The sequence below is a fragment of the Medicago truncatula genome, chromosome 4 (assembly GCF_003473485.1).
Source record: "Medicago truncatula cultivar Jemalong A17 chromosome 4, MtrunA17r5.0-ANR, whole genome shotgun sequence".
Lineage (NCBI taxonomy): Eukaryota > Viridiplantae > Streptophyta > Magnoliopsida > Fabales > Fabaceae > Medicago > Medicago truncatula.
This window is the reverse complement of record NC_053045.1, coordinates 32,204,148-32,219,376: the sequence shown is the minus strand read 5'-3', so window position 1 is coordinate 32,219,376 and position 15,229 is coordinate 32,204,148. Positions and strand designations below refer to the sequence as shown.

General features: G+C 30.3%; 2 protein-coding genes across 2 annotated transcripts; one reads left to right on the top strand and one right to left on the bottom strand.

Moving 5' to 3' along the window:
• Positions 1-9,569: 9,569 nt before the first annotated feature.
• LOC11414876 (laccase-2) lies at positions 9,570-13,012 on the top strand. The gene is made up of 6 exons (XM_003606653.3): positions 9,570-9,776; positions 9,926-10,077; positions 10,348-10,592; positions 10,813-10,938; positions 11,373-12,329; positions 12,571-13,012. Exons 1-6 carry the CDS (start codon positions 9,630-9,632, stop codon positions 12,699-12,701), a joined length of 1,758 nt encoding a protein of 585 aa, XP_003606701.1. The 5' UTR covers positions 9,570-9,629; the 3' UTR covers positions 12,702-13,012.
• A 776-nt stretch (positions 13,013-13,788) lies between these two features.
• LOC11427642 (uncharacterized) lies at positions 13,789-14,492 on the bottom strand. Its single transcript, XM_003606652.4, has one exon. The coding sequence runs from the start codon at positions 14,266-14,268 to the stop codon at positions 13,960-13,962; it is 309 nt and encodes a 102-aa protein (XP_003606700.1). The 5' UTR covers positions 14,269-14,492; the 3' UTR covers positions 13,789-13,959.
• Positions 14,493-15,229: the final 737 nt, after the last annotated feature.

Below are 15,229 nucleotides of genomic sequence, written 5' to 3'. Positions count from 1 at the left end.
AAGCATCTCTCTTCAATTCACGTTGGGAACCTTTTTTTTTATTTTTTAATATTATACTTCAATATATTTTTTTCTTCCATTTAATTTGAAGCGTTCAATTTAATTTTTTTTAAGGAGGTTCCATTTAATTTTATTACCTTTTTTTCAAAGGAATTTTATTATCTTTTTATCACTTATAATTTCAATATCGTTTAATCATCACAACTTCACAAATATTTTTATTCACGCTGTCATTTAATGATATCAAATATTTGTATTTTCTTTCTTCAACCTCGCAAATATATACGCACATACACATTAGCGTTTAGAGTAATTCTTTATGTGTGTCTGTTTTTTTGTTACGCTAATGTGTATAATTTTTTTTAGCGTTGCATAATGCGTATGATTATTTTTATAAAATTTAAATTTTAATTAAAAATAAAATTGTAGATGTCTTTTCTTCAAAAAAAGGTATAGATGCCTAAAAAGGTATATATATATATATATATATATATATATATATATATATTGCACCTTTATATCGTAACAAACTATGCATATCATTTTCATGTTCAAAAAAATTAAACATATCTGTTTCCATGACACCAACAATGTAACAAATATAATATCATATATCATATAATATAAATTCTTATCTTTTTGAAAGACACAAAAAATATGGTATTCTTATAACGAAATTTGTTATAGAGTATAATTGAAATAGAAAAAATCAAATATTTTGATATTATTTATATTATTATTCCAGACTCCTTAAATTGTTTCTCCTATTCAAATATTTAACAAGTTATTTATATGATGATATTAATTTGTATTCATGTTACACAAAATAAACGTTATTGAGTAAATATCGTATTTGTAAAAAAAATATCTTTTATTTTTTTAACATTTTTAGCCTTCATAAATTATTCTAAACATTTTATTTATTTATTATGTTAATTAATAATAAATTCAAAGTTTTGTCCTCATGAGTTTAGCTCAGTTGATAGGAACAATGCATAAATACATGCCAAGTCCGGAGTTCGAACCCCAGACACCATATAAAAAATAATAAATTCAAAGTTTGTACAATATTTTGCCAAACAACATTAAACTTAAATAGCTTTAAAACTAACAAAACAAAAAAACCAAATAACTTTAGTTTCTTTCTTAAAGGCCTTTATTTTTACTTTGTTTTGAAGTAACTTTTAGACTGTAAAAAACCTTGACCAAACGGTATCTAAGTTCAGTCGGGAACACTGTTTCACTTTCTTCTTCATAAGAGGTCATTTTCTTCGTCCTCGTGAGCTTAGCTTAGTTGGTAGGACAATGCATAAAATATGCAAGGTCCGGAGTTCAAACCCCGACCACCACAAAAAAAAAAGGTCATTTTCTATCTTTTTTCATGGTTCTGAGACCATGCATGACTTGAGTTGACTGATTTTTATGGCTTAAGGGCTTCATTTTTCGACACCGTTTTAGTTTTTACTTCATCATAGATGGTTTTCTTCCTTTTTTCATGATTATGCATTTTAAGGGGTTTTTTTTTTTTTTTTTCCAATTGTTATTGGATTATGTACCAAAATTTGTTATGTTGCATGGCTGTAGAAAAATCGTCTTTTGTTATGTGGAGTATAGTAGAGGTCATGATGACTGAATTTTAACTGATGGTAAGGTTTTGACACAATTGTTATTTTAGCTTCTGGTACAGGAGTTGAAAATAATTGATGCATTTCAATTATTTTAGTTTTTGTGAGTAATTCTAAAGTTGTAACAGTTTTCATATTTTATTTATTCTTTCGTATATCATTGAGCCGTGCAAAAAGTTGATTGGTGTAAATTTGTTTTGATCATATCATTGGGGTCCATAAAGTTGATGATAGAAATTTGTACATTTAAGATCAGGTTAATTTGATGATACAAAAATTGATCACATAGAAATATGTTAGCTTCTTTCGATATCAGAATGAACAAAGGGAATAAAATTAAATGATGTATTATTGTATTTCTATATATGAATTTCAATGTCAAGGGATTATGACTACATTAAGTATCTCAAAAATGATTTAGACGTTTGGAAAATAGGATTTGGAGTACTGGATTCTTGAATTGTGACTGGTAGTAATGAGAATCAACATATGAAGCTCATTATTTGTGATGCAAAGGTTAGATAAGTTAGTTAAGATTTGTAGTAATTTCTTTTATGATTTATCAATGTTACTTATTAGTATACATTTTGATTTATTTATATTTTTTGGTTTCTTTCTCGGATTTAGGGTGATCGAGTTCATGTAATAACTCGATATAGAGATTTAGAGCATTGGGAATATAGTTGATGTAACCTTATGGGTAAAATACTTTGTAGCTTTATCATTTACCATTTATTTACCTTGAATTCTTTGCTTCTATTTTGTAGTCAATGACAACGCAAATAGATGTAACAATTGGTCAGGTTCGAGGCTGCTCATCAACCTACATCATCCGGTTGTTGAAAAGTTTAAGACTTAGTAAGTTTGCATTATGATTTCACAATACAGTGTTAGAGTAACTTATTATTTCACAATCTGATTTGATTGTTTATTGACCATGTTTCTTGAATTGTTGTCGTGAACTTAACACTTCTCAAGCTCAGATAGATTAAAAAGTAAAGTTTAAAAAGTACTTCGTAGAACGATTATTCCAATCTGTCTCAAGTTAGGCCAATTGATGAATCTATAAACTTAGTCAAGGTCTGCTTTTTTTTCTTTTTATGCACAAACATGCTTTGAGTTTTTTTACGCACAAATTAAAAATGCATATTGCAATATTCTTTATTTCACGTGCATAATTTGTGTTAGGATACATACTCCATCACTATTTGGAAAAACAACTAAATTCAATCCTAACCAGTTTGGATGGTATTATGAGAGTTGCACCAAATGTTCGAAGACATCAATGTCAAATGGTGTTAGCTATAGATGCACATGCGGGAGTGATGCTTAATTTTCATTTGTTTCAAAAATGTTAATTGGTCAACGGGGTACATATAATGCACATGCATGCATTTCTCTAGACTTTATAGGAAGATAATAGAAAGATAAATTAGAAGTCATGATACATTTTCTTTAGCTTAAAATCAGTTATGTTACCTTCATTTCATAAGTTATATATAACTATATTTGCATACATCTTATCCATGTTAATATGCATTAGATTAATATTACAGTTATTTCCCTGTTTAGCATTTCCCAAACTAGGTGTCAAGAACAATTATGAAAGGAAAGCGCAAAATAATCACTCTCATTGATGAACAAACATAGAGAAAGTATAAGTGTCGCCTCTATGCAATTAGAATCCATTGATTATAGGTATTTAATATGCTTCTTTTTTTTTGTTTGCTTGATCACTATAGCCAAATATGATTTCATTTTTGATGATGCCGTTTATTTGTTTATAGTGTTTCTTCAATAATTTTTGTGAATTTTGCGGTTTTCAAACTCAGAGTCATAACTTCAAGCCTGATAAAAAAATTATAGAGAAACTCAATGAAGTCCAATATTTTTTTTGGTCTAAATTGTAACAAAAATAAGTTTAAACAAATTGTTAATTCTTTAATAAATTTATTTCTATACCCTTTACTCTTTTTAATTCTTTTATCAATCATCACAAATATTAATGTGTATTAAAGACTTGATAAAGCTTTCATAAATATTTTGATAAAGATTTATAATGTTTGTGCAATATTCATTAATTTGCTCATTTTTCTTTTAAAAGATATTTTTTTATAAAATACGTTATTAAACCTGTGCAACGCACGGGTTTGTAACTAGTATTCCCTAAAAAAACAAAAATTAAATACTCATACATTATTCCTATAAGTTTTGCTAATTGAATAGGCATAGCTTTAACATATTCTGATTTTAGGTGTTTGTATTTTGACTATTTTTTTTAAGGAGTATTTTGACTAATTTTAGCACCTTGTGCTTTGGATTAGCGTGTTACTAATATTTTTATTCTTAAAAAAATTATGCTCTATATCAATCCTATTTTGCGAGACATAGTAGTATTAAGTTTTTATATAAGGTCTAATTCAACGGTATAAAACTGTCTTATAAGTAAGGAATGTCACTCTTTATAAATTCAAATCAAACCATATCTTTATACATCCCTCATGCTCATCAATATTGGACTTGATGTCTAGATATGAATAGTGGGTGACCCGAGTGAATAGATTTTGATACGACCATATTAGATTTTGAAATTTGTTGTTCACATTTCTTAAAAGGGTGAAAAACACCAGTAAAAGACGTAAATGATCCGACAACAGTTAACTACCGAGTTTCCTTCGGCAGTTAACTACCGATGCTCTGTTATAAGAACATAACAGACATAGGAATTTCCAAAACTCCATTGTTGCAGTTTTGACTCCCATAGGTATGATTTTCACCAAGCTTAAGCCATTCCAAGCCAATTACAAACACAAAACCAAGTAAGTGCTTTGAATCCTATTGCATTGGTTTTATTTTATTTTATTGAATTGTTAGATTTTTTGATTTTTTTTTTGACATATTTAGGTTTTGTTGATTTTAGATTTTCTGATGATTTTTTATTGATTTGGTAGATGTTGTTTAGAGTAGAATATATTGAATTGTGTTAGAAAATGTTAGAAATTGTAAAAAATGTTAGGAAATTATGGTAGAATTTTTGATCCGATGTTTGCATCGTGTAGAAATGTCTCAGAAACAGGGTAATGCTGCTCAATTAAAAAAAGAGGGTGAGAAGAAGAAATCTAAATCAACTTTGACATGACACAGAATCGAATGCGATGGTTCCGTTAAAAAAAGCGATTCGAAAGTGCCGGTGTACAACCATTACAGGTTGAGGAGGAGCGGAAGGACTTGTTATTTCGGTCCTCAACCAAAAGCAGGTGCCCCAGGCACTCTCGAGGACAACCCAATTGTCTTGTGTGACGAGGAAGATGATTGAATGTAATGACTTGTAATGTCTAATTGTTTTGGATGTTTTTTTTTAATATTTTTTTATGTTTTTTTATATGCCGCGCATTTTGGTACTTTGGATAAAGTCACGTATTGAATAATTTCGATTAAAGTTGCGTATTGAATAAATTTGATTAAAGTCGCATATTGAATAAATTCGATTAAAGTTGCACAAATACACAAAATAAATTAAAAATACACAATTTTATTTAGTTTTAATTTCATCAACATTAAAATACATTCTCCCTAAATATATTTGGTATCATCATGATGTTGGATTTAAATTTAATTCTTGAAAGTTTTCCAAAAATGTTGGCATTGAAGTGTCTTATACTTAGCGTAGTGATTTGCAGCGCTCTCTGAAAAGTCAAAAGAATGAAGAAAACACAACACATGTATTCTAAAAAATCAACTATATAAATTCTCACATCGAATTCCTTCTTATACGATGAGTCATCACAAAAAGGAATGCATTCCAACAGATTGCTTTGAACTTAATCTTACTGCTCTGCCAACTGACAAGTTTCAATTGACATAGGAGCATGATCAAGCTCAAAGAAACCTATTAGAGGTGCATTCCTATCATCACATAAAAGAATGCATTCCAAGAGGTTGCATTGAATTGAATCTTACTGTCCTGCCAACTGACAAGTTTCAATTGATAGAGGAGCACGATCCAATTCAAAGGAACCTCTTAGATGTGCATTCCCTTCCGTGACACTCATCATATAAGAAGGAATTTTATGTGAAAATCTATATAGCTGATTCTGTAGAATACATGTTGTGTTCTCTTAATCTTTTGACTTTTCAAAGAGGCTTGCAAATCACTGCATTCAGTATAAGACACTTCAATACCAACATCTTCAGCAAACTAACAAGAATTAAATTTAAATTCAAACAAAATAAATAATGATTCTACCTAAACATAATTTTCTGACATAATCAAAATGTTGAGAATATCTTCAAGCGATCTCAGCAATGTAGCTTCAAACTCAATCACTGGGAACATGCGTTCCCGATAACGTCTGGAGAACATGCTCCTCACGCAGTCATCGTCTGTCAGCATTATCTTTTGGCCCTGCAAATAACCGGGACGTGCATATTGAAGGTCCCCCACCCTCCTTGTGTCTCCAGGGTTTAGTCCTTGATTGATTTTGTTCAGTTGATCCTTCAGATCCTTTAGCGTGATATCGACCCGGACCTTGAACAAATAACGGTTTTCACCGTTGAAACATACTTGAGCTTTGAACAAATGAGGGTCCATTATTTCAGATCTACACTATAATAAATTAAACAGTCAATGAAAAACTCATTCAAACATTTCATCAAACACTTGGAGTGCAAATTATACATAAACCCTAAAAATCATAGCTATAAACATGCAAACATTAACAAAATTAATCAACTTACATCTACTCAAAAAAGGAATCATAATATGTAAATCTACTCAAAAACTAAAATTTAAATCAACCTAAAACTAAAATTATAAAAAAAAGAAAAACAATTATAATAACTAAAATGTATGTTAATAGCACTATGATTACTTACTTGTGATTTTGTTGAGTAAATTTGGTTGGAATTTTTAGAGAGATTTTGAGAGAGATCTTGAGAGATTTTGAAAGATTTTGAGAGTAATAATGGATGAGAGAGCAATGTTGGTTCTGCCTGAATTTGTATCAGGATCTCGCATCGGTAGTTAACTGCCGCTGGATCCCGTGACAATTAACTACCACCGGTTCTTTGCATCGACAGTTAACTACCGACATGGCATTTCAATCTTTTTGTGGTGTTTTTCAACCTTATGTGATATGTCAAGAACAAATTTCTTAGATTATTATATCAAGTCTAATTCATTCTCACAAACATAACATAAGAATTCACTTCACTACAAACTTAAAGTTAACTAAGTCATATTTTACAATACCATCTTCATTCATATACTCCCTCAGTTTCTTTTTAAGTGTCTTTTTAGGGTGAATTTTTCGTTCCTATTTAATTGTCTTTTTAGTATTTTAAGGATACTATTTGTCAATTATACCCTTTGTCAATTACTCTTAACTTTTTCAATAAAACTAATTAATGTTATCTATTTGAAACACAGTTTGTTTTTTGTCATCTTCAAATTTAAACAAAATTTTGTTACAAACAATGGTTTCAAGAAGAGTTAAAATTCTAGAAATAAGATGAGTAACAATTGTTAAAAATCTCAAGTGCAAAGTAAAAGAACAAATTTGAGAGAAGAAAAATAAAAGACTCCATGAATGTTCAAAAGGAAGTAAAAATGGAAGACTCGTTGGAATAGCTGATGAGAGGTGAAGAGGGTGCAATAGTTAAAGACTCATTTGACAAGATACAAGAACAAGATCAAGATGACAACGAAGAAGAAGTTTCATCAAAAAAATTTTATATTGACTTAAAATAATTAAAAGATGTGCAAAATATTTAGAAAATTGACAATTGTTTGTTATGAAAGAGACTGCGTAAAAAAATAGGGTGAAGATCCTCCCCATTTGGCAAAATAAATGGAGATTTGTAAGTTGGAGAGAGATAGACACAACAAATAGATGGTGGGTCCTACCACTAAGTGGGTCCCGCCATCATTAATTATATATTTTTTTTTCAAGATTTTATGTGCCTTCATCTCTCCAAATGGAAGAAATTGAGAAACACATAAATGGAGAGGATCTTCACCCAAAAAATAGGAATTTGTTGGAGTAATTGACAATTGTTTGTTACGAGAGAAATATAACATATTAAATTTATTGAAAAGATAAAGTGTGTGCAAAGAAATAGAAATTTATTGGTGGATTAAAACGAGAGTATATTAGGAAGAAAATGTGCAAAAATACACTTTGCTATTTTGGTGTTAATTTTCTAAGAAGACGCTTAAAACGAATATATCTTACACTGCACCATTTAATTGTTTGTAATAAGCATTGAAATATATTATATATAAAAATATATTACATGTACATTTTTGTCGCATTGTTATTTTTTCTAAAACAAATTATAATTGACTATAATTTTTTAAGTGTATAAAACACATCTTATATTAATATTTAATACTACCTCCGTCCTTAATTATAAGACCTTTTTGAGATAAAAAATTGTCCCTTTTTATAAGATCCCTTTGGTATTTCCAATTATATTAATTATTTCTTTACCAACATACCCTTATTTATTTTGCATTTTTTTCTTCAATCAATAATAAATATTCCCTCCGTCTCTATATCTAAGCACCCATTTGATTTTATTTTTGTCCATAAATATAAACCCCTTTTCAAATTACTAGATGCATTTATTATTTTTTTCCTAAACATACCCTTAATTAATACTACCATCTTGTCTTGAAATATGAAAAGTCAAATTTAATACACATTCAAGCAAATGACAATTTCATAATATTAACACAAAAAACAGACACATTAATTACATTGACAACTTTTCTTAAGAAATGTAAAAAAGACAATGGGTGCCTACATGGTGTTTGTTTCAAGGTTAAGAATGATATTCCCGGGAATACATGGCTAGGGAATGATTATACCCATGTTTGTTATGAGGTTGAGAAAAAAATATTCCTGGGTATAAAGGTTCCTGGGAATGGAGTAACTTCCCATAACTTCCATTATTCCCATGTAAAGAGATGGGAATGTGCATTCCCATGATATTATGCATAGATTTAAAAAAAAAAAATTGTAACTTCCAATTTTTCCAGGAATGTCAAGTTATTTGCCAAACACTTTTTTTAACAAATACCCAAGAATCAAATTTTCATATTTTCATTCCCGGGTATGTTATTCCTGGAAATAGTTTGTGTTTCCCAAAAACAAACGCCCCCTAGGGATGGAGGGAGTATTAGGCTGAAAACACTAATTAACTACTCTCTCTCTTAAGGATAAAATTGTAAAAACCATAGTAATTATATACAAATTTAATACCACAACCAACTTTCTTAATCTCCGTAATTTTTTCAAAAGGCTCATATATTTAGGGACGGAGGTAGTATATATGTAAAACAAAGATATTTATAAATAATGTCATTATCATTAAAGGTATTTATAAATTCTAGTTTCCTACAATTCAATAAAGATAATTTTTTTTTTATAAACACCAAGTTATACGAACAAGTCATCCGGTTTAATCCAATTGAGTCATGCGGTTCAACCTGTGACCCAATGGTTTCGACCAATGACTCAGTGATCCACTAGCCTTACTGAGTCGATCAGTGAGCCAGTTTTTAAAACTATGCTTACAAGAAAGATTATTTATTGTATCAACGCATAGGCTTGTCTTTACTTTTTAAAGTAAAATGTATTTCTTTAAATTTTCTAGCAGGTCATTTTTATAGATGAAACAAAATATGTGACGAGATATCTGATGTTAGATCGATGCACATAATTGGACAAGAAAGAAACTTGAATTTAGGGAGTAAAGATTAGGGCACGTAATTGAGACACTACCAGTAAAATTAACGTTAGTGGCACTCAAAATTTAGAAGACCATGGGACCTTACATAGTTGGTAAAAATCAAAACTCTTGTATGACATACGACCAAACATTAATTCGTACTCAGTTCTTGTATATAAATAAGCATGTTTCCAGTATCCTCATGCACCTCATAGTGACTAATGCAATAAGATATATCCTTCAACTATCTTCTACTCATTCAAGGTGGCAATGCATATCAAAATGATTGTCACTGTTCCATTATCAAAGGCTCTTTTTGCAGCCTTTCTCTTTGTCACCACCTTCCTCTTAACCTCCCCTGGATTTGTTTTGGCTACTTCACAGCATGGAAGTGTTACAAGACACTACAAATTCGATGTATATACACTTTATATTATTTAAATTAATTCCTTTCAAATATGTATCGCTTAATTAATTAGCTTAAAACCTACCAAATTGTATAACATATGTAGTGTAAGAAAAAAAAAAAGTTATATAGTATATCATTGTTTTTATTATTTCTGCAGATAAGGTTGGCAAACGTTACGAGGCTGTGCCACACAAAAAGCATGGTCACCGTGAATGGGAAGTTCCCGGGTCCTCGAATTGTTGTTAGAGAAGGGGACAGATTGTTGGTTAAGGTTGTTAATCATGTTCCAAACAATATCAGCTTGCATTGGTAAGAACTATTTTTTTTAATTAGTAATTTTTAAGGAAAGTGAGAGGTGTCACAAAAACTAAGTGTTGAGAAATTAGGGTTCGAACCAGCGCCCAAGCATATCAAATGTCGTTGTAGTTTTCACCATGAGTTTTACTCACACACACAATTTTTTTGCATTTGTATTGTATGTTGTACATCTTGGATCTAGTTAGGATATCCATATGCATGAAATGAATTATTGTACTAATATTGACAATAATGGTGAATGCATGCATGATAAAAAAACAGGCATGGTGTGAGACAACTTCGTAGTGGTTGGTCGGATGGTCCATCATACATAACTCAATGCCCAATTCAAACAGGTCAGAGTTATGTGTACAACTTCACCATTGTTGGACAAAGAGGAACTCTTTTCTGGCATGCTCATTTCTCATGGTTAAGAGCTACTGTCTATGGACCTCTCATCCTTCTCCCAAGGCACAATGAATCTTATCCTTTTCAAAAACCCTACAAGGAAGTCCCCATTCTCTTTGGTACATATTCACAATCATTCCTCAGTATAAATTTATAATAAATAATTCTATGCACTTTGGTATATTTTATATTTCTAGCTGGAGTTTATATATGAAAAACTAATAATTATATAATTGTTGCACTATATTTTTTAAGGAAAGAAATAATATATATATATATTTTTTATAATGATATGAAAGGTATTTTAATCTTATACATATCTTTGACAAATATGCATAGGTGAGTGGTGGAATGCAGATCCTGAAGCTGTAATTGCACAAGCTCTTCAGACAGGGGGTGGCCCAAATGTTTCTGATGCCTACACCATTAATGGGTTTCCTGGACCTCTTTACAATTGCTCCAAAGGTACACGTGCAGCTTGTATATAACTGGCATTTCTAGTTATTTGTTTTTAATTAACAACTTAATAAATTTTTGTATTTTTTTTTGAAAGGTAATAAATTTTTGTATATTTAATGTAATTTTTTAACACTAATATATATATATATATATATATTAACATAACAAAGTGATATGATACTAAAGTGTGATTTAATTAAATAACACAATATCTTACAAAGTTGCTTTGCTTAGCACCACTTTAATTAATAATATTGTATTTTTTTATTAGAGAAAAACCTAAGTTTCACTTAGGATAAAGATAATGTTTGAAATGAGTTTATAAATTATAGTGACACCTCTTATTTTACAAACTAATTAGTAAAAATCGTGTAAGATGAATTGATAAATAATGAGTAGAAAATGATGAATTGATTGGTTTGTTATCATATCATGGACAGATACATACAAATTGAAGGTGAAGCCAGGAAAAACATATTTACTACGTTTAATCAACGCTGCACTCAATGACGAACTCTTTTTCAGCATTGCTAATCACACATTAATCATTGTTGAAGCAGATGCATCTTACATTAAACCATTCGAGTCCAATACCATCATACTTGGACCAGGTCAAACCACAAATGTTCTATTAAAAACAAAACCAAATTACCCTAATTCCACATTCTACATGCTAGCTAGACCATATTTCACAGGGCAGGGTACTTTCGACAATTCCACAGTAGCTGGAATTTTAGAATACACTAAACCAAATGATCAAACAAATTTAAATCTCCCTATTCTAAAACCTGTGCTTCCAGTCATCAATGATACTAATTTTGTTGCTAATTTTAGTAACAAATTTCTTAGCTTAAATAGTCCAAAATACCCCGCAAATGTGCCAAAAACTATTGACAAAAACTTTTTCTTTATCGTTGGACTAGGAACTAGTCCATGCCCAAAAAACCAAACATGTCAAGGACCAAATAATAGTTCAAAATTTGCAGCTTCAATGAACAATGTATCATTTGCTTTACCTTCTATAGCACTTCTTCAACAACATTTCTTTGGAGCTAATAATGGTTTTACAACGGATTTTCCGGTTGTACCGTTAAGGCCGTTTAATTATACAGGAACACCTCCAAACAATACTTTGGTTAGTAATGGAACAAAGACAGTGGTGATACCATATAACACTAGAGTTCAGGTTATATTGCAGGATACAAGCATTTTGGGAGCTGAGAGTCATCCTTTGCATCTTCATGGATTTAATTTCTTTGTTGTTGGTCAAGGTTTTGGAAATTTTAATGCTAGTAGTGACCCTGCAAAGTTTAATCTTGTTGATCCTGTTGAGAGGAATACTGTTGCTGTGCCTTCTGGTGGTTGGGTTGCGATACGATTCCTTGCTGACAATCCAGGTGATTTACTATGGTTCTGTTTGGATAATCAACTTAATTAAGCACTTATCATATTAGCGTTTACGAAAATAAATTAAAAACAATTTAAAGACATGTTGTAAGTTGTTTTCAATTTATTTTGATAAGCTCTTCTAAACAGTCTGATCAGCTTAAATAAGTCAATCCAAATATTATATATCATATAGTTTTTCTTATCTTGTATCTCAAGTTATTTATATGATACTTTGATCACTTTAAACAGGTGTTTGGCTGATGCATTGCCACTTTGATGTGCACCTTAGTTGGGGATTGAGGATGGCTTGGATTGTTGAAGATGGAAAGTTACCAGATCAAAAATTGCCTCCTCCTCCTAAGGATCTCCCCAAATGTTGATCACTATACCATTTGACTCTGCTAATTTTCCTTACTAAAGAAACCCTTTTCTACATCTTTTGATTTTCCATTTCCATTTCCATGTAAATTTAAAGATTTATGGTTTGCCACATTTTGCATATATAGTGCTGAGAGTGAAGTGCGTCCGGCACTAGTCTTTCTTTCATTGTATCAATTTTTGTTTTCACCAAATTTTCAAGTGACCAAAAAATAAAGGTGGGTGGTTTTCTATATATCATTATAAATATCATTGTACTTAAGGGTTAATCATAACTTGATTGAAATAATATGTATTTTTCTCATCATCTTTGGAATATTTTGTTTACTTTGCGTTTTATCTATCATATACGAACATGTATTTTTTCGTCCGTAGATGAAGTGACAAATACCACTCTAAAGGAAATAACAACCGGTATTTTATATTCATTAAAGGCAATAGCCTATCCAAATTTTCTAGTATATTTATTAAGTTATATTCTTTGAATTGTTTATAAATTATTTATTCAATATCAATTCAAATAGGTTACAAAAATTAATTGCACAAAAAAGATTAGAATATTTGACAACAATGCAGTAACTGTACTTTTTCCACTGTGACATATTAGAATGATTGGAACTAGTGACCACTGCTCATGTGTAAAATTCTGATCTAGTAAGATGTAATAATAAGAATCCAGTGATTCTTTTGTTTTTCACCTTTTTATGGGAAAAACAAAGGAACGTGGCTTACATTTTCAATGCAGATCCAAATAGTACTACTATGATGCTATGTTGAGTTAAATATCCAAATTATTACTATTATTTACAAAGAATAAATCCTTTTCCTTCCAAACACACAAATAAAGTGATGAAATAATCAGACATATAGATGAGATGAATCTAGCATTAGAACATTATTTTTTTTTTAGTGGCATCTAGCATTAGAACATGAACCTTGCATTAAGAAAATATATGAATCTAGCATTATTGTATGGTGATTATTGTTTAATAAGAATCTGAAACTATAGTATACTAACATACTAACATTTATCATTCCAAAAAGAAAAAGAGGAAGATGCACTAATACTAGAATGAAGTGAATATTTGCTAATGTGCAAAACTTATAGGTGATTCATAATTACAATTACAAAGATGAAAAAAGGAAAAAAATAAATAGGATCCCTCTAAATTCAAATAAAAAAAGCTGTATACTTAAAAGGGGATCTGACTCTGAGCAATAGACTTGTTCTGCTATCTGCACCTCCCTTTAGGAATACTATTAATCTCCATGTTTGTGCCAACAAACTAACATGGCTACGCATCTCCTCATGATGTAAAATCTTGCTTTCTGTTCTTTGGCTATATTGGTGCATTTCTTACCTATTGATGGATTCTTCTGTGAATAGCTTCTTGAAAGATTTCCACTGTTATTAGATGTAGAAGAACTCTTTTGTGAAAAACTCTTCAAAAGTAGTGGTGAGTTTGAAGAAGAGCCTCTTGTTGAACAGCTCCTTGAGAATAATGATGACTTGGTGGATGATGTGTTTGAACTTTTTTCCTTCTTTGATAGCTTCCACTTTTCATCCATTACAAAACAGTTTAAGGAACTGTAATATATAGCTATAGCTAGCTACAAACCTTTGTGTGTGATTGTGTGTGTGTGAGTCAGTGGAGAAAGAGCAATGTTGATAGGAAAGAAGAAAGAAAACTGACTCTTGTGGGACAGTTTAGTGTATAAAAAGTGGTTTCATAGAAAATTGTTAATAAGATTTGATATTATAATAAGGTTATTAATAATAAACAAATCTGATGCATATCTATATGTACTCTATCATCATTGAATTTGTATATAAATGTAAGTTATGTAATGAAAGATACATATGTTTAATAGTACTGGATTAACGCCAACACAAGTTTGGTTGGTAAAGATTCAACTTAAATTTCACAATGACCTAGGTTAAAATTTCGTTACCAATATCAGAACCTAATTGGTAGATAACACTAGGCTTTCGACCCGTGCGATGCATTATATGCACTATATGTAAGTACCTCTGTAAGCTTACCTGATTCAAAGTTAAATTAAATGGACCTAGGTTCAAATTTCGACACCGATAGCAGGATCTAATTGGTAGATAGTATGTAAGTATCTCTATAAGCACTATATGAAACTCGAGACTTTCCCTTACCTTGATTGAGACCCAACTCACATAATTTATTATCTATAAAAAAAATAGACATGTGCGATGCATTATATGCACTATATGTAAGTACCTCTGTAAGCTTACCTAATTCAAAGTTGAATTAAATAGACCTAGGTTCAAATCTCGAAACCGATAGCAGGACCTGATTGGTAGATAGTATGTAAGTATCTCTATAAGCACTATATGAAACTCGAGACTTTCCCTTACCTTGATTGAGACCCAACTCACATAATTTATTATCTATAAAAAAAATAGTACATTGCCAACATTTTAAGCTTTTTTTCCTCTTTACTTTTTTCTTTCTCTTTCTTTTGCACCATTTTTATTCCTACTTTTCACTATGGAACT

Coding starts and splice junctions, on each gene's coding strand:
- LOC11414876 (XM_003606653.3), top strand. CDS start 9,630: ATGCATATCAAAATGATTGTCACTGTTCCATTATCAAAGGCTCTTTTT. Junction 10,939..11,372: donor TCTTTACAATTGCTCCAAAG/GTACACGTGCAG, acceptor TATCATGGACAG/ATACATACAAATTGAAGGTG. Junction 12,330..12,570: donor ATTCCTTGCTGACAATCCAG/GTGATTTACTAT, acceptor CACTTTAAACAG/GTGTTTGGCTGATGCATTGC.
- LOC11427642 (XM_003606652.4), bottom strand. CDS start 14,268: ATGGATGAAAAGTGGAAGCTATCAAAGAAGGAAAAAAGTTCAAACACA.